The sequence below is a fragment of the Dinoponera quadriceps genome, unplaced genomic scaffold (genome assembly GCF_001313825.1).
Source record: "Dinoponera quadriceps isolate SergipeBrazil2010 unplaced genomic scaffold, ASM131382v1 scaffold1565, whole genome shotgun sequence".
NCBI classification, from domain to species: Eukaryota; Metazoa; Arthropoda; class Insecta; order Hymenoptera; family Formicidae; genus Dinoponera; species Dinoponera quadriceps.
In genome coordinates, this window is record NW_014556124.1 from 1,833,363 (window position 1) to 1,856,956 (window position 23,594).

Below are 23,594 nucleotides of genomic sequence, written 5' to 3' on the forward strand. Positions count from 1 at the left end.
CAGTTTTTTTTCTATCTTACTATCCTATACCAAAATTGTATGGAGTCGTTGTATTTTATTTTTTATGAAAATTATTGTTTAGTTAATATAAGCCAGAATTGAATTTCGTCCATCGTTCATGTGCAGCGTTCAATAAAACTTGCAATGTTTTCTACTGGAATTCCAGTTTATTTTAGTTTAGTATGCCATATATATGAAGATATACTTCTCATTCGTGCGTTATACCAAAACAACTTTTTTAGATAGGCTCGTATTATTTTACATACTACACCACTGCGAAAAATGGAATAATCGTGTTACTCGAAGTACTTAAAAGTTAACAATGAGTAAAGCAATTGCGTATGATTCAAACGAAATTTACAAATTATGTTAAATAATAAACAATAACTTAACTTCGCAGGAGTGTGTGAATGCTCCGGAATAAAAGCGATCGGAGAAAATCGAATCGACCTAGCAATACATTCGTAACTAGATTTAATATCCGTTTAATCACTTCTTAAGTTTTTTGACCCGCTCGTCCAGCAGTGCTATGTTGCTCTTTATGATTTCCATATTCGAGGCAAAGCTCTCCTGCACTCCCTTCAACAGAGACTTATTACTGTCCAATCCCGACGTGATTTCCGCTTGCAGTTCTTCCAGTCTCATCAAAGCTTTGCTGAAAGTTGCAGCTGCAAAATACACGGTACACATACTCTTATATTTTCTCTATAGAATTGTTCTACAATTGTAAGCGTTTCAAATGCAAACATCATTTTACCTTGTTGATGAATCTCGCTGAGTGCCAGCAACCTGTTCACAGTTTGCGGTAAGATTTGCGATATAGCATCCGTCTTCTTCATTATTTCATACATCTCCGAAATCTACGGGAAAAATAAGCTCGTTACGCAGAACGATATTGCGACACTGATTTTCATGATTGAAGCTCCGGAGTAGTCGTTACGACTGTCCTCGTTTAATGTCTTTTTTGAAAGTATGAGGCAGAAAATGTTGGCATGCGCTTTCTCGCTTCTGACATCACTGAACAAGGATAGTCACGGCGATCACTACACCTGCGTACCTTCTGTTCTTGTTCTGAATCTTGTGCCGCTGCCGCTTTTTTTTGCGCGATGCTATCCATCCGGTAAATCAACGTACCTAATCTAGTTTCAATGGTATCCAATTGACTAACGTCCAACAACGCAGCCTTTGCTTCCAGCTGCTGTACGGAGTCCATTATGCCTTGGGCCTTCAGATACTAAAAAGGAAAGAACTTACGAAGGATCTCGCTTGAAATATGCGTGCACAAAAAGTTGCTACGTACCTGGGAAAATTTCGAGAGTTTGTCGTTACTCGTACCTATGAGATTTTCTAGGCAGCAGAGTCTCTGCTCGAGTTGTGCAACCCTAGCGACTTCCTGCATCCTTGCCTTCTCAGGAAGATACATCATCTGATATTTCAGAATACCGCGTTCACCCGACTCGTCCGTTTTCACGTCCTCCGATGATGGCTTAGCCGTAGGCACGCTGGTTTGCTTAAACAACTCTATCTGTGATATCAGCTGCCTGGGAAACATTAATATAACACCTATGTATGCATACTTAAGACAAGAAATTTAAGACGTCACAATTCTTAGATGTCATACTTAAGTGTAGTGCCTTGTGGATCTGATAAACTCGCCACAACGTCAGGTCCTAAACATTCTTCTAGTTTCAAGGAAACTAACTGCTTTTCTATCTGCTGCGTCTGAGAGATGATCTCGCTAGCGGACTTGATTTCTTGCTCGTCTTTAGATTTTTCCTGGATACATTAACAGCGCATACATTTACTAACGTCAGTTTTGAAACTACAAAATGATTATTACACGACTATTTGTTAGGAACATCCATGCACCTTTAACTCGTTCACTTCTTCGTACAATTCCTTGATTTCGCATTGCAATCGTTGGTACTTCTGCAGAGGCGATTCCTTTTCACCCTGACTGACCAGTTCCCAGTCCCAATCTCCAAATCTGGAAATATTCAGATAGTACAGATTCTTGTGCAAACTGACAGATTTCGTTAAATTAACTTCGTAATTAAATTCGAATTACTTGTATCCCGTTCTAGGCTTGTACGATAAACGATCCGAAAAATCAACATGTTTTCCGATGATTTGTTTGCCTTTAAACTTGTTGAACGCTTCTTTAGCACTGATATGTAACTGTTCCACGCAAGAGCTGTCGGGTTCATCCTAAGTAGATCAATTATATATTAGTGTAATAAGTATCTCACATATATACACATATACACACAATGTAGTGAAAGATCTACATTTTACCTCACAGTACATCGGCATTTGCTCCGATTCCGGTAGGTCACTCGTCTCGTAGACCAGTTTGGCGTCTTCTTGCTGATCATACGTCTGCAATGTTTATTTCGAACAGAATGAAGTACAAAATCGTACGTATTTTACTCGTACAAGTGACATAATGTGACGTATAAAAATACGACAAATTAACGCGTAAAGAACTTACGTTCCCGGCTAACTCGGAGTACTTTGGGTCCGCCATTTTTCAGGATTCTCGTAAATTCCGCTCGGGGATCCTGCAGGAAGTTACCAAAATTGTTATAAAATATCGCCTTTGACAGATACCACTGACACCGATGGCTGACATGTATGGCCTCAGTCTGGGAACAATGGAAATGCAGAAGAGCCACCTCCGAGAACAGCGGAAACAGACGCCATCTTTCGGCAAAATCGGAAAAATAAATATCAAGTGGAGAAAGTGCGCGCGAGTGTTGAAAAACTCAAACTTTTAAGTAACTTATGTCGCGAGAAAATTCAGACGAGGATAATTTATCGTTGCGTTGTCGATGAACCCGCAAGGATTACGATTATTGTATGTTGAAAATATTCGTATGTTCAGTCGTTCAACTATTTTTAATCGCTTTATAGAGCATGTGAGCAAATGTTACAATTTAATGAATATAACAAATATGTGACAAGATTTAAAAAATCTTGCAAAAGTATGAAGCGCAGAAAGCGCAACTATGTATAATATCTCCGCCGGTCTAATATGGAAAAAGTTGAAAAACCGGTTTAGTCTGCGTCAAAGTTCATTGGACGCTATAAGACTCGGTCCAAAGTCCGTCAATAGAGAGTGGCTTTTATTGACGGCGATTGAAAACAGCGGATGACAGTGACGATTGACGTTTTTTGTAATTGAGTTTTGAGATACTCGTTCAGGACAAAATATCAGCCCTTTTGCTCGAGAAACTGCCGGTGTAAAGTAACTGAATTTCTCGGCCATATGGATGCGTATGTATATCACAAATTGATGCTTGTTAATCTTAATTGTTCGGGATGATATGTCACATACATAAGATATCCGTGTCACTACGATCAGATCGATTTGGTATCTGGCCTTATTCATGATACAACAATTTATAGTGATCTACATTGATTGTGGAGTCCACTCATCATCGCAGGTAATTTATCCCGCTCGTGCACACTATTCAAGTGCATTCGAGAGGCGTGGTGTGTATATATGCGTGTGCGTGATGTGCATATATAACTGTGGAGATATTTTTAATCCTTTATTCGTTGCCAGTGAGATGTGTGTTTCATACCTAATAAACTGTGCTCAAATATTGGTTTAGTGACAACCTATTTAAGTCATAGTATTTGTTACCTGTAACTATACATCTTTAAATTTTTATTCCTTGGCAGAACAATGGGATTAGCCTCGAGTTATTTAGAAAAACCGGTTATGTACAGAGTAGTTTCTAATATACCAAAATATACAGTAAGTATATATATGTGTGTATATATTTTATAAGAGAAGAACAGGATATCTTCTCACAAAAGTAAATCGAATCAACAGGTCTACAATGGGATGCTTAAGGTGCCGCCAATTTTGCATGGGTCATCGATAACAACATTGAGCCTAAATAAGCAACCATTGCCCAAGCAACCTGTGCCGGATCTCAAGCAAACCGCAGAGCGTTACTTGAAGTATTTCCTTCATATGCAATCTTGTTCTCAACTATTATATCATCGTTATGTAACTCATTGATCTCACAGGTCCTTAAAGCCACTACTGACTGGTACGGAGTACAAAAATACAGAAAAAATTGTACGTGAATTCATAAGTGACTCTGGTGTAGGGCCAGGATTGCACGCTAAGTTGCTACAGAAATATCAGAACACCGATAATTGGGTGATTGTTCCATCTAAATCCATTCCTTCAGATCAAAGGTTAGATTTTGGTAACCGGTTTGCTTCTAGATGCGAGAATGGTGGTTGCAAGTCGCGTATCTGGGATACCGTGCACCGGTGATCGTACATTCCAGTCCCGGAACAGTCGGGCCGCCGATCACCTTCAAGAAACGCGAGGATGTGTATGCATTCGCAGCACGTCTTATCGCCGGAGTGTTCGATTACAATCAGATTGTCAAGAGGTAAGCCTGTAAAAGTCTCTCGTATCCTCTTTATTCAGATTTACGTACAATGCAATTTGCATGCGACATCGCAGTGGAAAGATGAAGCAGGAAATGGTTCGCAATGAGCCACTTGATATGCAGCCTTACGGTATGATACTTGGCACACACAGACGGCCCGACAAAGGGATCGACAAGCTACTGCATACGGATGAAGCCGAGCATATAATAATCATAAGTAATAATAACGTAAGTACAGTGATCTTAGTTGAATGATATGAGACGGCTACTTATATTCTGTCCGCGTACGTTGTAGTTCTTTAAGCTCCGCGTTATCGATAAAGACGATAAAATTGTGAGCGAGGGTAGACTTATGGCCACTATGAAGGACATCGTGAATCGTTCACGTACGGAAGGAAAGCCTGTGGGGATTTTGACCGGCAACGACAGAGATACTTGGGCAATAGACAGCAGGATGCTCTTGGGTTTGTTTCTTCTTTCTTTTTCCTCTTCTTCCCGTCCTTCTTTCTGATCATCCTGTTGAAACATTGCTTGCGTATGTTCCAGAATTGGGTAATAATAAGAATATAATAAAGGATATAGAAACGTCTCTGTTTATACTGTGTCTGGACAAGGATATGCCTAAAGAAGCGTTTAAGGGGAAGAATAACGCTTCCGTCAGAGCGGTTCAGACCATGACGGGCTTCAACAGTCGCATGAATGCGGCTAACAGGTGGCACGACAAGACCGTGCAGGTGAATTGCCATTAAATTGCTTCTCGATCGAATGATGGACCTCTTATTGACAACCTTGCTGTAAGACAGTAAACAGTGAGTAAATTGATCAGTCACAGTCTTATTATTATTATTATTTCCCTAATAAACGTGCTTGATCAATTTGCTTGCCGCATGCGTCTTAAGACAAGATTACGGACAAGAGGAGATCACTTAATAAGATACTTAATATTTACGTTTATTTTTTTTTTACTTTTACGGCGAAACGGTTTACAGTAAAAATATCTTCCAGTACATAGTATCAGCGGATGGCTACATCGGTATGGAATACGAACACAGTCCGTGTGAGGGTATTCCAGTTGCCGTTCTCCACGATTACGTGTTGAAGTACATGTTAGTAACAATCGTTACATATGTATCGCTGATACGTATGATATAGATGTGTAATATGTATCTAACATGTGTAAGATATTTCGTAATGCTCGTCGTACCTCCGGTCTGTTTTCAGAACAGTGGGAGGAGATGTGACGAGCGAATGTTCCGACTTCCCGAGAGCGGAACTTTTGAAATTCGAAATTAACGCCGCTATAGAGTGCGCAATCGAGAAAGCCACGGTCACGGTGGATAAGTGAGTTCGTTCTTACCCTTCCTTGCGTGTAATATTAATCAATATTAAGTAATATTCTCCGGGCGTATTCTTGGAATATTAGACGTAGTATTCTAGGAATATCTCGCGCTTATAGAGTGCACGTAAAAAAAAGAGCGTGATATACGTATAATCTTGCAGGCTCTCCGACGACTTAGACATGGAGTGCTTCACCTTCGATAAGTTCGGCGCGGACGCGATAAAGGCGGTCAAATTCAGCCCCGACAGTTTCATTCAGATCGCAATGCAAGTGACCTTCTATAATTTGCATAAAAAGCCGCCGGCTCATTACGAGAGCGCGGCCTTGCGAAGATTCATTAATAGCAGGACCGAGTGCATCAGGTCCACCTCCGTCGAGTCCGTCGAATTCGCGGAAATGATGCTTCGCCGCAACGCAGTTAGCAAGGAGCAAAAAAAGGCGATGCTGCTCCGAGCCATAAATGCTCACAAGGATTATGCCGGACAGGTGAGACGGACGTTAAACTCCCTCCTGAGCTCAAATGCGCGTTACGATAAACCGACGTTAAAGGAAACCCCAAAGGAACCGCCAACGATTTTCTTTTCACTGTGTGTGCAGGCTGCGTCCGGTCAGGGTGTCGACCGGCACTTGTTCGGCTTGAAGATGATAGCGCAGAGCGAAGGTATGGAGCTTCCGGAGTTATACAAGGACGTCGGTTACACCAGAAGCACGTATTTCACTTTAACGTCGAGCCAGGTGAGTCCCGGGCTACAATACATGCTTTAAGCTCTAAGCCCTAAGAAATTGACCGATCACACGTCGAATCATAGAAGAAAAACCAGTTCTGATTGGTCAGTTTCTTAAATCTTACGCCTTGAATTCTCATTGTATTGTAAAATATCGTTCTCATCAAGAGAGAGACACGGTCGCTGATTAATATTCTTGCCGGTCGCAGGTACCGTATAAATCGGCATCGTTTATGTGCTACGGACCAGTTGTCCCCGACGGTTACGGTTGCTGCTACAATCCGCGACAGAAGAACATACTGTTCGCCTGTTCTTCGTTCAGATCCTGCGAGGGGACCAATACGAAAGAATTCGCTCGCGTTTTACAGCAGACATTGTGCGACATGCGAGACATAGCGAGCGAGTAATCATCAACGGATATCGTTCGGAGTCGTTCCTTGCCGAGTTTAGAAGTCTTCCTTCAGTAGAGTTTCATACGTTATTTTTGTATATTGTTACCTTTATAATATAACAAGAGAGAGAGAGAGAGAGAGAGAGAGAGAGAAAGAGAGAGATTCGAGCCGAGTGAACGTTAGTTTTATACATTTTTTACAACGAAGATCAAACGTTCAAGATTGAAAGTATTTCGCGAGATACCACTCTGACGAATTGCTCAGCTTGTCTAGCATATGGAATATAATTTTAAATAATTATGTATGCGTTATTATATTGGGTGCCGGAAGAAGTTCGCGCGGATTGAAACGGAATCGAAAGCTGCACATCGTGTATACCAATACGACATAAATGTAACTTTCCGAGGAAACCGCACGAACTTTTCTCGACACTTAATATATATATATATATATAATATATATATATATATATATANGTTAAAAATATTATTAACTTATAATTAAATATACATGTTGAATTAGAAGCTTATCACGTTGTATTAAAAATCTTCAGTCACTTACGTTCGACACACGAACTGAATGAAATATTGGCATTACAATTCCTCGTGAGATATGGAGGATCTCTCGTTGGGGAAGCCCCAGAAGTAAGTCGGGAATCCCTTGACTTCTCTTTCTCTAGCCACAAAAGCGGAGAAGGAGGAGATGCAATTTCCTATGAAGTAGTTCGCCCGCCCGAGAACGGCCAAGTCCAGGTGAGGCGAGGCCGGCGGTTCTTGCCGAAATACCGGTATCTGTGAGAAGGACGAGAGAACGTTTGAGACACGGTCGATGATCGGTCGCGGCATCGACGTGACAAACGACGCTTACCTTCATGCGTGCCAAGGCTCTCCCGAGTTCGTTGAGCGTGTGGTTCCCGTCGGACGCCACGAACACCGATTTCACGTCGTTGCTGTTGCGAATGACGCGTTTCAAATGGCGCACTATCAAGTCGAACGACGGCAGACACATGGACGGGGTTGCCTTGCCACGCTCATTACGATATCCCAGACACTGAGGGGCGGCGAAAAGATTCGGCGTGGTCGAAATAAATTCGCAGGCGCGTACCTGAAAAGAAAGGATGAGGATGGAGAGTGGAAAATCAATATCTTCTTCTTTGCGTAAGAAACGATCCCGGAATGAAATCTATTTGAGAACACGTTACCCAATCAAATCCATTCCGCAGATGTATGCCCACGAACGCGCCTTTCGGCAGTGTTTTCTTTATAAAGTTTTTGGCCTTGTCCAGCATGTTGGCGTTCCAATTGAGACACGCGTGAAGCTTCTTGTTCTCGTATTGCACCGGGAAGCTCGCGGGAGCACCTGTAAACGCCATCACCGGCCAAGTTACCGCTGGATATCGTTTGCGCCATTGTATCTTCATGTCAGTGTGATACATTTCATAGTGAAGTGGACCGTAAAATTCGGACTTGACGAAATCTATGTTGTACGTGTCCCAAAATGGCCCGAATGGATTTCCATCCTTAGCCTTGCAGGAATCCCCTTCCTTGCCGCGAGGGGAGTAACAGAAAGCTGAAAGGAACAGTAAGGATGAAAAAATGGCTTTGATTCTCGAGGGATCTGTATTTAGAACTTACATACTCTTTCCTCAGGAGGCCATATGCTTGGTGCGACATCCCTCATGAAGTTTTCCATCAGTAACGCCTTGTGACAACTTTGTACTTGTGACACGTTAAAATAGGTGTCGAAAGGTACTTGTCTCTAAAAATAAGATCGATTTAACGTGCGTTAGATACAAGGAAATTATATATATATATAATTTCCACAGAAATAAGACTTAATTTGTACTCACTGATCTCGTCTCTCCTGTGCGATATTCGACCCATGGTGGTAATACCAAGGTGCGATTCAAAGACTTAGCGAAACCTAAAGCTCCTAAAAAGTGATCCGCTTGATTGCCGAAACGTCCTGAAATGACGGTTGTGTGTATGTGTGTGTGTGCGTACAAAGCTTATTAACATTTATATTAAATAACAATCGTGAGAGCTAATGCCGTTAAGAATTGAAATTTTACCCATGCAGGGACAGTAAATAATATATCCGTTATTGTCGATATCGATATCTCGGCAAAATGCGACGTAAAAATTTATAAAAAATAACGTAAAAATCAGTATCCTAGGCATCGTGATTAATTGTACTAAGTCTTTTATTATTTCCACAGATTTCTACAATATATAGGATTTTGTTTATGCGGTTTGACTTGCGAGGTTAAACATAATACGTATAGGTTAGGTTCACCGCACTCAATTATGGGCCGCTTACTGTCCGGCCTCCTACGCTAAACGTTGGTACAGGTTAGGTTACTATCGATCCAATCAGGGCTGTATTCGAAAATTTACTGCCAGCGCTGAAAGTCTACAGTTCATGTCAGAGAGAATTCGCACCTTGACAGAAAAACAAAAAGCAGAAAAGAAGCCAATCAGAACAAGAGCGAATTTGGCGTGATACGCGTTCCCAATTACCACAGTATAGTCGGAAAGAGAACATATGGCCGCGTGTATAGCCGAATTTCTATTTCCACGTGCTTTTCCTGACCACGTTGTCAACGTGCCTATGAATTTATTTCTTCATTTTCGTCAACGTTTATTCCGATCTCACGACTAACGTAAATGACAATGTGAGACGTGTAAAGAAAAAATAAATACGGCAGGAAATAAAACTGAAATTGTTACATAAAAACCTCATTAAAACGCCCCACCCTGAAAAGTATAGATATCTTTTTGCAACTTGTTTTATTGATTACCAAAAAGAAAAACGCGGTTTTCGGCGGAACAGTACTTCCATTTACCTTACGACGTACAGAGATATTTATTTCTGCATGTGCATATTAAATATATATTAATATATATATGCATTTGTTCGACATAAGAAGAAATGATTAAAAGCCCGGAGAACCACTATGGGAAGAGATAATAAGAATGTACAGTGTTTTATTATAAATACTGGGAAGCGTGGTAACGCGCGCGCGCGCGTGCGACCCACAGTAACAAACGTAATTACTATTTATCTCTTCGGTATTCAATCTCGTTATTCTGGCTTGCCTAACAGTGGTTCGTTGAGACGAGCTTCTCTGTAATTCGGAGGGGGATTCATTGGCGTTAACGGCAGCAAGGAACCGAAGAAGACGTGTTGGATAACGGGAAATTTCGATAACACCTGGAAAACGATAACGTAATAACAAGTAATAATGAGAGTTTTTCTCTATCCGTATCTTTCTCTCACGAAACACGAGATAATCCGTGCTGTATATATCCTTGGAAAAATAAATTTCTAGTTACCTCTGCTTTGTACATTTTGATGAGGCCACTGTTCACTTTCGACCATGAGGATACCGCGCTAACGTTCCACAACTGATTTGAATGTTCGGCAAATGGCCCTGTTTTCACCTAACCGTGCAATTAGTATCGAAATGTAGAACACTCAATTTTAGAGAAGATAAAACGTCAAATCTCTCGCATCAATAAATACGCAAGGTAAACTTGTCGAGTTCCGTGTGAGTTCTCATACCTTTGAAATAAATTCGATGCAGCCGAGGAACATGTATTTCTTGCTGTAAGACTGTACGATTCCTTGATCTGTGAAGTGACGTGGTTCTATCCGAGGATGTCCTGAAACATTAGGTCGAACATGAAATAAGAATATCTGTTGCAGATATTCTAAACGAAGCACACATCACATTTACTATTCTTCGATTATTCTAATATCAGTAAAAAGTAAATAGAAATAATATGTGCAAAAATCGATACCAATGAGCTGAGCGCTTCCCCATATGAAAGGTACAAATTGGTAGTCGTCCAAACTCCAAACACCGTGACTACCTGCTGGTTCCATGCGGTACGTCAACTGAAGTCTACGTGCCAATTCAAGATATCTTAAACACACAATGCAAGATAAACGATTTGGACGGTTCATTAATTCAAAGGAAAACCTCGAGCCATCTAACAATAATAATATGCTAAAGAGTACCTGTTAAAGACTTTTATAACAACAGCAACTTTGTCCTCCTGCTTGAACGCACCTATCTTGAATACGCAGCAGAGAAACATGAGGAAAGCCATTTCATGACCGGTGCCATAGTCTATGCGAGTTGGATTGCCAAAACTCTCGTACAAATATTGAACTACCTCTGGGACTGCGCGATGCAAATTTTCCGGCAACACTTGTTTCAGCTCTTCGGCTCCGTCCTGAAATTAAGAAACATCAATCATCAAGGGAAAATACTCAAGTTTGGACGAATCCTTAAGTAAAATAATGTCAGACCTGCTGCAGTCTTTTATGCCACGTGCGAAATGACTTATTACCGAATCTTTGTGGCTGTTCAGTAGGTGGGATTTCTGTTACCCACTCGTCAAATTTGTTTAACATCTGTATAACAGCGTTTACCAGTGGAGACTCGGAACATTCCGCCTCCAAAGCTTTACCTTGGACAGCTTCATTCAATGCTAAGATAAATCCTAAGTATTCCTATAAAAATAAAATTTTATTATCTGCAGGAACATTAGTACAAAATTATTATATATGAAACATACTTCATATATAACTGAAAAAAGTTCTGGCGTAAACATAATAAACATTGCAAAAGTTGTCTTACAAAGTATGCTTCTGACTTTTCCCAAACTGTTATGTCTGTTGGTACTTTGATACCTTTCTTTGGCACAACAAATTCATGGTGATCAGCTAGAATAATAAGTTACATTGTACTTCTTAAACACAATAAAAAGCCAGCAGTTAATTCTTATTTGTCCATCTTATCATCCTTTGTTTTAATTGAATATAATCAGAATTGTCAGATTCTTATTGTTTAATTATATCTGATATCTAACAGTAAAAATTGTAACCAAATCACTTCTTGACATGTAAACAGAGAGAGAGAGAGAGAGAGAAGTATAAAGTAAATATATATATATTTAGTGGAAAATACATACGTAATAATTGTACTTCTTTCACAGGAAATTGTGGTGTTGACATGATGAATATACTTAAAGATTTAGCTGCAATATTAATAAATGTTGTTAGCACAAAACAAGTTGTAGTTTCGTCACTGAGAGCATTTTGTTTGAGGCGTACTATTAGGCTGAATTATATATGCTCGCCCTTATGTTATTCACTATCATAACTCCAATTTCGCGAATTTGCCGTGAATTGATAATACTTAGTAAAAAGAAAATTTTTACTTCGCAATATTTCGACAAGGTGTATCTCGGGACGAGGCCAATGCAAAATTCTCCTTGTGTACAGACCGTCTTGTATAGAATATAAATGAAAGAAGACACAGATATACACAGGTTAATTTATCGACGACCTATCGTCCATGACCTTGCGATGGAGCCGTCAATTGTCTGATATCAACATTCCAGTATTGCAAGTGACGATAGGAGAAAGATATCTGGGAAGGAGACACTTCATGTCTGTAAGAAATTTCACCAGCTTGCTGATCTACGATTTATTTCGTCTATGTTCTGGCTATAGTTTCGCAGCGCCATCTATAGGGGATTGGAAACAAAAGTTTAAAAACTCTGTACTTTTTAACTGCACTTCTTTTATACTCGATTGTAATGTTTATCGTTTCCTTTCCTTTCCATGGAATGTCAAACTTATTTATCACACTGTAATTAGTCTGATCACACTGTAATCACACTATAATTATTGAGAATTTAATATAGTTCACTCAAAAAGAGCCGAACTGGCAAGAGTAACCACAATATGACGGTTAATTTATTTAATGTAAACAAAACAGATCACGTCTGATTGTTTTTTGGTTAAGATTTTTTGAAATGTTTCTGTCGTGGGCGATTAGATCCACTTAAATGTAATTTGCATTATTTTTAAGTAACACAATGTTGCGATGGTATTAATAACGGTGTTGCAATAATTTATATAATTAAGTGTTGTTCACATGCGATACAAGGAAAGACAAAATATTAATTTTTTGTACTTATCACACAAGAAACGCTTGGTGGAGAACATAATCGGACAGAATGAGTACGATCTTCTTCCAAAGGCAATATTTTATTTTTGGTAGAATAATATTGCGAAATAATATTTGACAAATAATTTTTAGGCAAAATGTGTTCTCTGGAAGAAATTGAGAAAAAGCGCTTATTAGCATTGCAAAGAAGAAACCAATCCCAACTGAAGGCACAAAATAATGTACCTAATAGTCCTGTTCATAAAAAGATAAGTCCCAATTATAATACAAATGTTGTGAGACATCACAAATCGAACAACCGTTTCAATCCTATAGAGCCAAGGAATTTCTTTACATCATCGAAATCTGTAACTGGGAAGTGTTACATGATTAGCGACGACAGATTCGCATTGGAAACATCGTTATATGTACCTGCAATTATTGAAACATTTAAAACAGTTGCAAGCAAATTATATGGTAATTGTGAATCAATTAGACTAGAAGATATATAATCTTTATATGATAATTATATACCTTCGGTATTTACATGTATTCCTTTCATTTTACAGATCCAAATTCTAAGATATGGAATTTTCACATAAATGATTACGACCACCTGATGCAGAAATTAGTTGGGCATGAGTCTAAAATATCTGTAACAAGAATTCCTCAAATTGTCTTCCAGGTAATTTATGCATCAACACAAATAGCACAGATATAAGCATTGTCTGAAATATTACTGTTTTAGATATTCAAAAAAAACTTAAAGTCAGAAAAAGACAGCCAAACACCAGAGCCAGATTTGTCGAAAATTGATGAAACACTGATGGATACTTTGATGCCGTTTCAGCGAGATGGCATATGGTGATTTTTTACTTGATTTTGTTACATATTTCTTCTTTAGTAATATATTATAGCAACTTCTGATAGTAATATATTATAAATTGGCTTTAGCTACGGCATATCCAAAGGAGGTCGTTGCTTAATCGCAGATGATATGGGATTGGGGAAAACTATACAAGCGTTAGGCATAGCATGTTACTTCAGGACAAATTGGCCGCTTCTAATTGTAGTTCCTTCATCTGTCAGGTAAGTGTTGTGTAATACAAGTGATAGAAAGCACCCCTACAACGATGTTATATAAGATAAAATAAAAGTACTATTTAGGTTCCAGTGGTCTGAGGCAATTTACCAATTCTTACCGTCCATACCTACGCACTACGTTCATCATTTTGCAAATACAAAGGATTATATCGGAGACGAAAAAGTCACTATCATATCGTACGACTTATTACATCGAGCTGTTGATGTTTTCGAGAAACATATTTATGGATTTATTATTCTGGTGAGTGAGTGTTGTTTTACAAATCAACGGTGAATATCGTTCCTCATCACCTTGTAAATCTTAGGATGAATCTCATGTGCTGAAGAACAGTAAAACTGCAAGATTCCAAGCAGCTCAACGGATATGCGCCCAGGCACGTCATGTCGTGCTGCTCACTGGAACGCCAGCTTTGTCGAGGCCGATCGAACTGTATTCACAGATCAGTCTCATCATGCCACGCTTTATGAAGTGAGTAAACAGATAATTAGATAGTCACTTCGTATGCCTGATTGATATGTAAATTATACAGGGTATTCTTCTCAAGTATCTAGCCATACTCAAAGAGGCGATTCTTTGGTTTATCTTAAGTAAAAGAAATTCATACGAACATGTGTTCTGAATGTGCGACATTTACATTTTCCTGAAAACTTCAACACCTTGTTTTTCGGAAACTAAACCATTTGGGACGCATGCTTATATGATCTTTTTTATTTGAAATGAACCAAAGAATCGCCCCCTCGAGTGTGGCTGGGTACTTAAGGAATACCCCGTATATGTACGTGCAGAATTTTCAAAAGTATTATGTTGCAGGTACGAAGAATATGGTTTGAGGTACTGTGCAGGACAGAAGAATAATTTCGGTTGGGATTTCACGGGCTTCTCGAATATGCAAGAATTGCAATTGCTGCTGAGAATAACTTGCATGATCCGACGGCTGAAAGTCGATATATTACATCAGTTGCCCTCTAAAATAAGGTCTTGAGAGCTATAATAGCTCTTTCATGGATGTGAATAATTTTCCGATCGTACACAGAGTTTTAATCTACATGTTAGGTATTGTTCGTTTCAGACAAATGGTTATCTTAAATCCAGACTTAATTAAAGCCGGTACTAGGGAGATGCGAGACAAGTTTGAACAGATGCGAAAAAATACCACGGGCCTGGAGAGGCACAATGTCCTGTTGCAATATTACACCGAGTCCAGTATTGCAAGACTCAGGGCGGTATGGTACGTAGACTTGTATGTATTTCTTCAGAGTTACATCAATGTAAGTCGAGCGCTTTTACATTGTAGCGCACATGTAAAGAATTTATTTGAACGGAAGATAAAGTGCCTTTTGTACGCTCATCATCAGAGTGTTCTGGACGCTATCTGCAACGTTGCTGAATCCATGAAGATACGGTAAATTAATTTTTACATTAAACTTACGTTACTATGTACCACATCATATGTGGCAACATATATGACAATTTTCAGGTACATAAGGATCGATGGTAAAACCACTTCGGAGCAGAGGAAATATCAAGTCGACAAGTTTCAAAAGCACGACGATTACTTGACAGCTGTTCTGTCGCTCACCGCCGCAAACGCGGGTATTACGTTAACGGCCGCTCATCACGTAGTTTTCACTGAATTATTCTGGAATCCTGGTGTAATCAATATTCCTTATATCTTAATATCATTAGTATTACTGTACGTCCAGGTCCTTTTTTTTTTTATTTCTAACATTTCATCTCCGTGAAATTATTTCAGATTATGTGCCAAGCGGAAGACAGAGTCCACAGAATCGGACAGAATAAGGACGTCATAATTCAGTATTTAGTGGCAAACAATACCGCCGATGACCACATATGGCCGTTACTTAAGAAGAAGTTGAACGTTCTAAATGCAGTCGGCCTCGAGCAAGATTTAACGATAAAGGATATTGATATTTCGGTGCAGAAACAAATTGGACAGCAAGACTTGAGTTCTTTTGTGAGCATCTCGCCTTCTTCTTCTAAGGAAGAAGAGAATTGTTCACCCATGGAAGACTTGGCATCCACTTCCTTCAACTTGGATGAATTTAAAGAAGAATTGATTGAAGTTGATGGGGCACTCTTCGATCCCTGCGATTGGGATGATATGTAATTGTATTGCAGTTGTCGAAGAAGTTCGTTTTGATACTCTGACCGCCAGTACTGAAAATCTACAGTATATGAACTATGGATTTTCAGTAGTGAAAGTATATATCGGAAATGCCATTTAATATTTGATATGTCTCTTTTACCTAGAAGAATTATAAGTTTATTTTTATCACCTCGTCAAATTCCATCTTGTTATGAAAGTTCAGGATTTAATAGGGGAGGCTAAATATATATTTGTAATTATGATAGAGAAAATGCGAGAAATAATAAATTATTTTGCTAATATTTGTTATTTTTTTTTGGTTGAGCGATTTTCTCCTCAGATTCATTCTTTCAGCTACAATTGCTGCATTAGAATTGAGAAGTAAGAGTAAGAAATTAACCAATCATAGTCGATTATTCCATTTGCATTCGAATATGATTGGTCGATTTCTTATTCTTACTTCTTGTGAACATATTCCTATTGTAGACTACGCTTAAGACGTAAACAGTAAGTAAATTGATCAACCACGATCGATTGTTCTTCTAATAAACAGTTTGAAAAACATCGATGTTCGCTCATTGAGGATAGTATTACATCTAAAGAAAATGTTTAGGACTCTAGAAATTCTCTAACCGATAGCCAATCAGCACGTTCGATAAGCTCGTACGACGCATCCTCAATGAGCGAACATTTATGTTTTTCACGTTTAGTAGACTTTTTTATTATGTCTACTGTACAATTCAACGATAGTTAAATCAGCCTCTTTCAATTCTCAAGTAGTAGAAAAAAATTATTCAACTACATCATTTTGTATTATACGAAATATTCGCAAAAATTCAACGGGCTATAACTTCGCCAAAAATAATATGATAATAAAATGGTCCGCATAGTATTTTAAAGATTGAAATCTCTACTTTTCAAAAATATCAGATTTATTATGCTACTGTTGTTTATTGCTAAGATATATCGAGTTAAATGTGAAACGGAGGTTGTTCAATCTTCAATCTCACCTTTCGCTTGAATTATTACTTTAAATGTTACCTTTTATCGAAAATATGACAGATGCACCTGAAAGAAGGAACTTTGAGTTTTAACATTTTTTTATTCATTTCTTAATGAACGTTTTATATCAATTCGTTGTACATTAATGATTTTACAGTTTCCGTTTAGAGGGAGGGATATTTAGTAGCTCAAAGAAATCTCACGAAGTCGTTCGTCTGTGATTAACCTATTTACAGGCTAACTTGTTCCATTACGTTACATCACACTCTTCATTCTGCTTTACTCGGTCTCAAGCAGTACACGTGAAAATTTGGTTAGCGGTACGCGTAAGCGATTTGATTGACGTTGTTTACAGTGAATTAAATGACAATGTTCGGAGACAATTTGTGGCAGGTTTTCGGAACATTCCATCAACAGTGCACAATGATGTTACCGTCGATACACGTGTCTCGTATGCAAAAAGTGAGCAAACCACCGCTTATTCGAGGTTAAAATAAATACATTCGCTAGTTTCGCTCGTTCATTACATAATATAATATAAACATAAATTATGTAACGGTGTAATAACGGCACGTGTGTTTTGTCATTATTATTCGAGTCTCCTTATTCAGTAATTTTTTCAAGTACATTTATTTCCTTCCCTAGATTATTATTATCTGCTTTGCCGGTGGATCAATATTATTAGGAGGACTGGCGCAGTTTTTGAAGAGACGACGAAGACCACCTCCATCCAGAAGGCCTTACAGGGACTACAAACAAAGATTAGCGACCAAGGCTTCTAACTTTGGTAATATCGTTATATTTGTTACTTAAATTAATCAGTATTACTTAATAGTAATACAATCAATATTTATGTTATGGACAAATTAAGTTACAGCAAAACAATGTAGATATTTTTGTATCAAATATTTAGATGTGTTGTCACAAGTATCCTGGGCGAGGAGAAGCGAAGCTAGCACTAAGAGTCACATTAGTGATCGCGCGTCGCTCATTTCATCTGTACCTGGCGTTCCGGACGACGATGTTAGACTCACTCCGCAACAATACGGTGTACTCGGTAAGTTCTTGACATCTTAATATCAATCTAATTTATAATGCGTTTTATACATAGAAAAAAGAAATGATTGAAATTGACACTATAATACCATCATCTTGTTACTCAGAAGATACTTGGATTTTTACGTATTTTTTTATTACTCTCTCTTCTACTAAGATTTAGGAGACAAGAGAAAGATATTTGTGCGAGACTGATAAGAAAATAGACAAACTTTAGAAAGCCTCTCAAGATTTTAATGTAAGGGATACTTACTATCTTTTGATGTTGTACGATGCATTTTTCTCGCGGGAAATTATGGTTTCCGGCCATGTTTCTGTAATTAAGAAGATATAGGCTCTCTCTCTCTCTAGTATATAATTCAAGTCACAAATAATTCGGTCGATTGGTTGAAGGAAGCTGAAGCCAAATGGGAAATCTGCCTTTTTTTTTTTTTATATGTACACAGTTATATTTACATGATAATGTACAATACAGCGCAGCATATTCACAAATAATACATTTGTGTTAGATATAGAGATACTTTTTTTTTTAGAACAGTTCTTGGCTCTGCCGAAGTCAAATAGCTAGGTTTTTCTCTGTAGGACATTTATTCTGTCTTCCTACTATCGGCATATAGAATTATCAAGAAGCGACCATAGAATACGTTTTGTGATTTCGGCTTCTGGGCGTTCTGCTTTACTCTTTCTCACTCTTCCTTTCCTTCCCTCAAACTTACACTAACTCGTATGCCGTTCCCGTTTTGCCAGTTTATTCGCAAGGAGGAAATACTGTCCGCACAATTTGATAACAGAAATTTTATTTGCATTTGTTTAGCAGACGCTTTCTTTTTCTTATCGCTTTTCTTCTCATATACGCAAGTCTCTCTCAACGTCTCTCGCAACGTTATTATTGCTTTCTCTCGTAATTAACGTATCGCACACACGACAGAACCTTCCCCTCTTCTCTTCTATCTCGTGCTTACGCAAGGTTTTATTGGATATCACAACAAGCGTGATTAGGCTTACGTCGATAAAACGTACGTGCGTGTGTACGTTAGAAGACACAGTCCGCGTCCTTCTTTCCCTTCTTCTTTTTTAGTCCGAAATATGAGTGTCTCGCGCTAATCCTACGGTTCTCGTTTCATTGGTTAATGACAAAGTATAAAGAATTTATACTCGAAACGCCGCTATTCGATAAAGGAAAAACTATAAACCGTTAAATAAGCTTACTACATAATTACAACTATATCGAAGATTAATAGAAATACAATATTATATACATACGAATACTTCAAAAAACGCTGACAACGCAACCACATATGAAAAATCCCGCGTTCTCGCCGCTTTCAGTCGCCTTTGAGCGAACCAAAAAGAAGTCTTCCTTCGAATATATCGAACTTAAAAGAATTTCAATACACAATACAATCGTACTTCCGTACGCGTACCAAAATATTCTACCCTTATTGAGGAATTATCGAGATATATTTATATATATGTACGTTATGCGTACCAATGGTGGTTCTTCTCGTTCTTTCGCAATCCTCACGTCAACAGTAGTTTAGGAAATCTGCACGATCCTATCACTTTAAACTGGCAATAGATGGGTACATCACGAATTGTTTTATATATATATATATATTATATATATATATATATATATATATATCGAACTGCTTCTACTTAAAGCCAGGAAAGAATTAACGCGTGCACACACACACACACAGTGTTACCATAAATATCTTGAAAATAATATCTTATGCGTGTTAATTACACGTAATTCATCGAACGTTCGTAAACGTACATACAGTTGAAACCGTTTTATCGCAACCGGTCGTTGCGGGTCAACCAAGTAGAGTTCGTAGCGTTTCGCTGATGCAGCCGCGGAACTTAAATTAGTACCGCGAGAGAGAACGTGTACCCATCCACCTTCCTACTTCTATGTGGTTTCCTTACTTGCTACCTCGCTTTATATAAATTTTACAATCTTCTAAAATTATATTCGGCAATCTCAAAAATATATATTGTAGCTGAATTAACTCGCATCTCTTCTTCTTCCCGTCCTTTTTTTTTCCTTTTGTTCTTCTTTCTCCGTCGCGCTTATAAACTTCTACTCATCTCTCCTCCTGGCTCGACGTATACGCTACTGCTTATCCGAAACACTTATTCGCGTTAATTAATAGCGTTCTCTCTCTCTCTCTCTCTCTTTCTCGTACCCCAGACACAACCCTCGAAAAAGAATGTGCCGTTATTTCTCGAAGCGATTAATCTCCTAGATGATCTAGAATTACACTTTACGAAGGCATAAGACATATTTTTAGCTGGAAAGTCGATTCACAGCGGGATTAGAAAAGACGGAATGTCAGAGTTTAACACTTACGCTCTGTGCGACGATAACGTGTGTAACGTTAACGCTCCGCGTAATCAACCTCTCACCCACATCGGTCACTGCGATCTCTCTTGTACTTGATTCGTGTCGTCGTGAGACTAGCTCTTTCCTTAATCACGAAGATACTTCTCCTTCTCGCTCTCTTTCTCTTTCTCTCTGTTCTATCCTAAAAGGGACGTGTGTATGTGTACATGTATGGGTATGCGTGTATGTGTATATGTATATATATATAATTTATATATATATATAATATATATTAAATATCGAGTTTTTCTCTTTAAAGGCAAGCATATAACGTCGGCATCACGATGCGTCGACGTTCAGTAGCGGTGTATCTTTTTTTTTTAAACAAGGAGGTTTCTTCTTTCGCGCCGTACGACAAATATTTTGCTACGTACGAAATTACAGCAATTTTCTTCTCTCGCGTAAAGTAGTAATTTCTTTTTTTGGCTTTTCTGCTTTTCTCTTTTCTCTCTTAATCTCTCGTCTTCGATACTCTCTCTCTCTCTTTCTCTCTCTTCCTCTCTCTTCCTCTCGTGTGTGTGTCGATATATCTCTACTATTGGATTACATTAACTTTACTATTGCGGGAATTAGAGGAATTAGCGTTAGAGAGACGGGTCTGTGCGCGTCGGGCCTTCACGTGATCCTGTGGAGGACGAGCAGGAGCATCGGGGCGAGCGTCAGTAATAGCAGGCTCGACTTGAGCGCGCCGCACGCGCCCCCGTACACCACCTCAACCTTGTCCTTGAGCGAGAGCGGGCCGCCGTCGTCGTTCTGCATGCCCGTCGATATGTCCGTCTTCTTATGCGGTATGATCAGGTTCTCGTCGTTGTTCGCGTCGTCGTTCATCTGCCGGTGTCGGTGCGTCGTCTTGCCCGTCTCCTGCGGCTGCCTCGTCGTCATCACGGTCGTCGTCGTGCTGCTGATGATGGTGGTCGGTTCCGTGGCGGGCGGCGGCACGGTAGTCGGCACCAGGCTGTAATTGCTGAGGAAGTAGACAGGTCCGAATTCCGGCACGATGTCGAACATGGACTCCTCCCGACGCGTGCCGCTGATCAGGCGGCACGTAGTCGCGCCGTCCTCGTAATGCGAGATCAGGTCGGCGGTGTACGGCACCTCCATGTCCGTGTAGTTCGCCCTCAGCGTCACGTTCACGCCCGTGCCAGGCTCCAGGTAGACCACCACACTGGCGATAACAACGATAAATACGCAATTAATACATCGGGGCTAAGCGCTCTCCCTTGATAAACTCGCGGAAACTCGCAACTCGAAAAGGCTTAACTTTCAGACCGTCGATTAAACAACACGCTTTGCGGAAAGGAGAAATCACGAGAGAAAGAGAGAGCTTGTTACGGGCTTCGCGTTTTGCTTCTGCGTGGCACGCGATCTCCGAGAATACGGATTCAAGTTCGCCACAGCTCGGAAGTCGGCCCGTTCTCGAATCCGTCTCGCCCGAGATTCGGATCTCCTACGCGTGACTCTCTCTCTCTCTCTCTCTTTCTCGATGACAACGCGACAACGAAACAACGATACACGCGAACACCGCCGTGCTTCCGTCGGAGGAAATTCAATTAACGTTCTATGTTGTAACAGGCTATCATCGTATCAAATGGTTAGAAGTTAGATTAAACAAGTAAGAACCAAGCACGGCCGTTCTGTGCGAATAGATTTCTTTTTTTAACGATATTTACTTGGGGAGGTCAAATATGTTCGACAGTGTGATGATGACATTCGCCGACATTCCGTCCGATTTTCAACGTACGTTGAGAGTCTATTCTCCCGAACAAGTATCATTAAAAATACCAGCACGAAACAACCGTGTGTGCTCGGCTCTTACTCGCCTGTTTTTGATTTCAATCAACATCCTTCGCCTCGTTCTGTTTACGCGCGTCCGCTCCCCTCCCCTCCCCGACGGCGAACAGGTAGAGGACTTTTTACGTTAATTTCACCGGGGAGGGGAGGAGGGAGGGGGGAGCGTCGATTGATAAACTGCGGACAGGATGTAGAGATAGATTATCGTGTGGCACACTCGTCGTGGTATCAATGTCGCGCAGCGTTGCAACTGGAGCGCGCGGGATTTGATGGCGCGCGGCGTAGTAATTGCGTTGCGTTGAAGTGTCACTTAAGCGTCACCACCGCGCGGAGAGTGTGTTCCGGGGCACCTCTTTCTCGTGGAACGTGGGGTGGCGAGAAGTCGTCGCCGTGCGAAGTGCACTCCAGGCTCATCCGCACGGAGCGTGCTTCAATGATGGAAGTACAGGAAACGACGACCGCCGACAGGGAAGGGGGAGGAGAGGGAGAGGGAGGGAGGGAGGGAGGGAGGCGGTTACGTTGCGGAATAGAGACCCGCACACGCTCTAATTATATCTAATTACACAGATGCTACTGAGATTACCGCGTCGTCGTAAAACCGTATGATGTGCCTCGAGTTATGACCGACTGAATGTCCGGCTCTCTCTTTCTCTCTTGCGACGCGATAAATCCACGCGATTACTCCTTTGATCCGCTAATCGCCCGGCGAAAGTGTTGATTTGCACGGTGCCTCGATATTAAGCCGGCCCCACACGATGTTAATGAAACGTAGGCGAATGTCGGAAATTACGTCGTGATCACGTATGTTACGTTATGTTACATTTGTTACGTTCTCACGTACGTTAAAGCGTAGTCCTACGATCGGCAGCGGGAGTATATTCGTAAGAAGTAAGAATACGAAGTTGACCAATCATATTCGAATGTAAGGAGAACAATCTATTATGATTGGGTAATTTCTTACTTTTTTACCTACGTATTTCTTATAAACATATTCCTGCTGTTTTGCACTGTAGATCACGTTTTACATTCGCCCGACATACGTGATCGATATGATCGCCTACGTTCGCTCACATTTGCCGCATCGTGTGGAGCCGGCTTTATATATGTGCGAGTACTTTGTTACCTCCTTGTAATCAGACCTCTCGAACGTCCGAGATCGAGTGTTGTCACGTGTGCGAATTCGCTTCGCTCCAACCAGGCGGTGACAGTAATTTCTGCAGGTTCTTCTCACGTTTTTCGCGGAAATGGAACCTCTAATCTCTCGTAAAGCCGTAAAGAGGGAGGGGGGGGGGGGGGAAAAGAGAA

At 40.0% G+C, this 23,594-nt stretch overlaps 7 protein-coding genes across 15 annotated transcripts in view; 3 read left to right on the forward strand and 4 right to left on the reverse strand.

The window, feature by feature from the left end:
• Positions 1-101: 101 nt before the first annotated feature.
• Positions 102-2,657, reverse strand: LOC106746800 (probable dynactin subunit 2). The gene is made up of 9 exons (XM_014623828.1): positions 2,492-2,657; positions 2,296-2,379; positions 2,069-2,208; positions 1,870-1,987; positions 1,622-1,776; positions 1,301-1,541; positions 1,058-1,234; positions 758-860; positions 102-668 (listed from the first exon to the last, which is right to left on the reverse strand). The coding sequence occupies exons 1-9, from the start codon at positions 2,525-2,527 to the stop codon at positions 490-492; spliced, it is 1,233 nt and encodes a 410-aa protein (XP_014479314.1). The 5' UTR covers positions 2,528-2,657; the 3' UTR covers positions 102-489.
• A 430-nt stretch (positions 2,658-3,087) lies between these two features.
• On the forward strand, positions 3,088-7,307 carry LOC106746799 (carnitine O-acetyltransferase-like). Of its 2 annotated transcripts, XM_014623827.1 has the most exons (14): positions 3,089-3,276; positions 3,409-3,446; positions 3,688-3,763; positions 3,842-3,972; positions 4,042-4,177; positions 4,246-4,418; positions 4,493-4,646; positions 4,714-4,882; positions 4,965-5,152; positions 5,424-5,524; positions 5,640-5,759; positions 5,919-6,243; positions 6,355-6,492; positions 6,692-7,307. In XM_014623827.1, the coding sequence occupies exons 3-14, from the start codon at positions 3,692-3,694 to the stop codon at positions 6,887-6,889; spliced, it is 1,905 nt and encodes a 634-aa protein (XP_014479313.1). In that variant the 5' UTR covers positions 3,089-3,276; positions 3,409-3,446; positions 3,688-3,691; the 3' UTR covers positions 6,890-7,307. The 2 variants fall into 2 exon arrangements, with proteins under 2 accessions (XP_014479312.1, XP_014479313.1); XM_014623826.1 differs by lacking the exon at positions 3,409-3,446 and having other exon boundaries at positions 3,088-3,276.
• On the reverse strand, positions 4,865-9,739 carry LOC106746801 (GDP-fucose protein O-fucosyltransferase 1). Of its 4 annotated transcripts, none has more exons than XM_014623830.1 (7): positions 8,946-9,408; positions 8,724-8,839; positions 8,509-8,632; positions 8,076-8,443; positions 7,742-7,978; positions 7,436-7,665; positions 4,865-4,934 (listed from the first exon to the last, which is right to left on the reverse strand). In XM_014623830.1, the coding sequence occupies exons 1-6, from the start codon at positions 9,052-9,054 to the stop codon at positions 7,468-7,470; spliced, it is 1,152 nt and encodes a 383-aa protein (XP_014479316.1). In that variant the 5' UTR covers positions 9,055-9,408; the 3' UTR covers positions 4,865-4,934; positions 7,436-7,467. The 4 variants fall into 4 exon arrangements, with proteins under 4 accessions (XP_014479316.1, XP_014479319.1, XP_014479320.1 ...); XM_014623833.1 differs by lacking the exon at positions 4,865-4,934 and adding an exon at positions 5,146-5,210; XM_014623834.1 differs by lacking the exon at positions 4,865-4,934 and having other exon boundaries at positions 7,393-7,665; positions 9,316-9,739.
• A 105-nt stretch (positions 9,740-9,844) lies between these two features.
• LOC106746802 (serine/threonine-protein phosphatase 2A activator-like) lies at positions 9,845-12,353 on the reverse strand. Its single transcript, XM_014623835.1, has 9 exons — positions 12,106-12,353; positions 11,857-11,922; positions 11,523-11,608; positions 11,192-11,395; positions 10,898-11,115; positions 10,678-10,802; positions 10,439-10,539; positions 10,210-10,317; positions 9,845-10,087 (listed from the first exon to the last, which is right to left on the reverse strand). The coding sequence occupies exons 2-9, from the start codon at positions 11,897-11,899 to the stop codon at positions 9,959-9,961; spliced, it is 1,014 nt and encodes a 337-aa protein (XP_014479321.1). The 5' UTR covers positions 11,900-11,922; positions 12,106-12,353; the 3' UTR covers positions 9,845-9,958.
• Positions 12,354-12,482: 129 nt separating this feature from the next.
• Positions 12,483-16,353, forward strand: LOC106746687 (SWI/SNF-related matrix-associated actin-dependent regulator of chromatin subfamily A-like protein 1). The gene is made up of 13 exons (XM_014623502.1): positions 12,483-12,740; positions 12,879-12,913; positions 12,993-13,316; positions 13,409-13,524; positions 13,588-13,703; positions 13,794-13,928; positions 14,007-14,184; positions 14,249-14,412; positions 14,755-14,919; positions 15,014-15,172; positions 15,239-15,346; positions 15,422-15,596; positions 15,698-16,353. The coding sequence occupies exons 2-13, from the start codon at positions 12,910-12,912 to the stop codon at positions 16,070-16,072; spliced, it is 2,019 nt and encodes a 672-aa protein (XP_014478988.1). The 5' UTR covers positions 12,483-12,740; positions 12,879-12,909; the 3' UTR covers positions 16,073-16,353.
• Positions 16,354-17,333: 980 nt separating this feature from the next.
• LOC106746810 (protein FAM73B) overlaps positions 17,334-23,594 on the forward strand; it is a 35,868-nt gene continuing 29,607 nt past the window's right edge. For all 4 annotated transcript variants that reach the window (XR_001374614.1, XR_001374615.1, XR_001374616.1 and 1 more), the window contains exons 1-3: positions 17,334-17,515; positions 17,699-17,840; positions 17,967-18,110. Coding sequence is in view for 1 of the 4 variants with exons in the window: in XM_014623846.1 (XP_014479332.1) it covers positions 17,417-17,515; positions 17,699-17,840; positions 17,967-18,110 (385 nt within the window). In the remaining 3 variants the exon portion in view is untranslated. The remainder of the gene's footprint in view (positions 17,516-17,698; positions 17,841-17,966; positions 18,111-23,594) is intronic.
• The window catches only part of LOC106746811 (protein unzipped), a 23,767-nt gene continuing 20,851 nt past the window's right edge, over positions 20,679-23,594 (reverse strand). For both annotated transcript variants that reach the window (XM_014623848.1, XM_014623847.1), the window contains exon 5: positions 20,679-21,663. In XM_014623848.1, the coding sequence (XP_014479334.1) occupies positions 21,114-21,663 (550 nt within the window). In that variant the 3' untranslated portion in view covers positions 20,679-21,113. The remainder of the gene's footprint in view (positions 21,664-23,594) is intronic.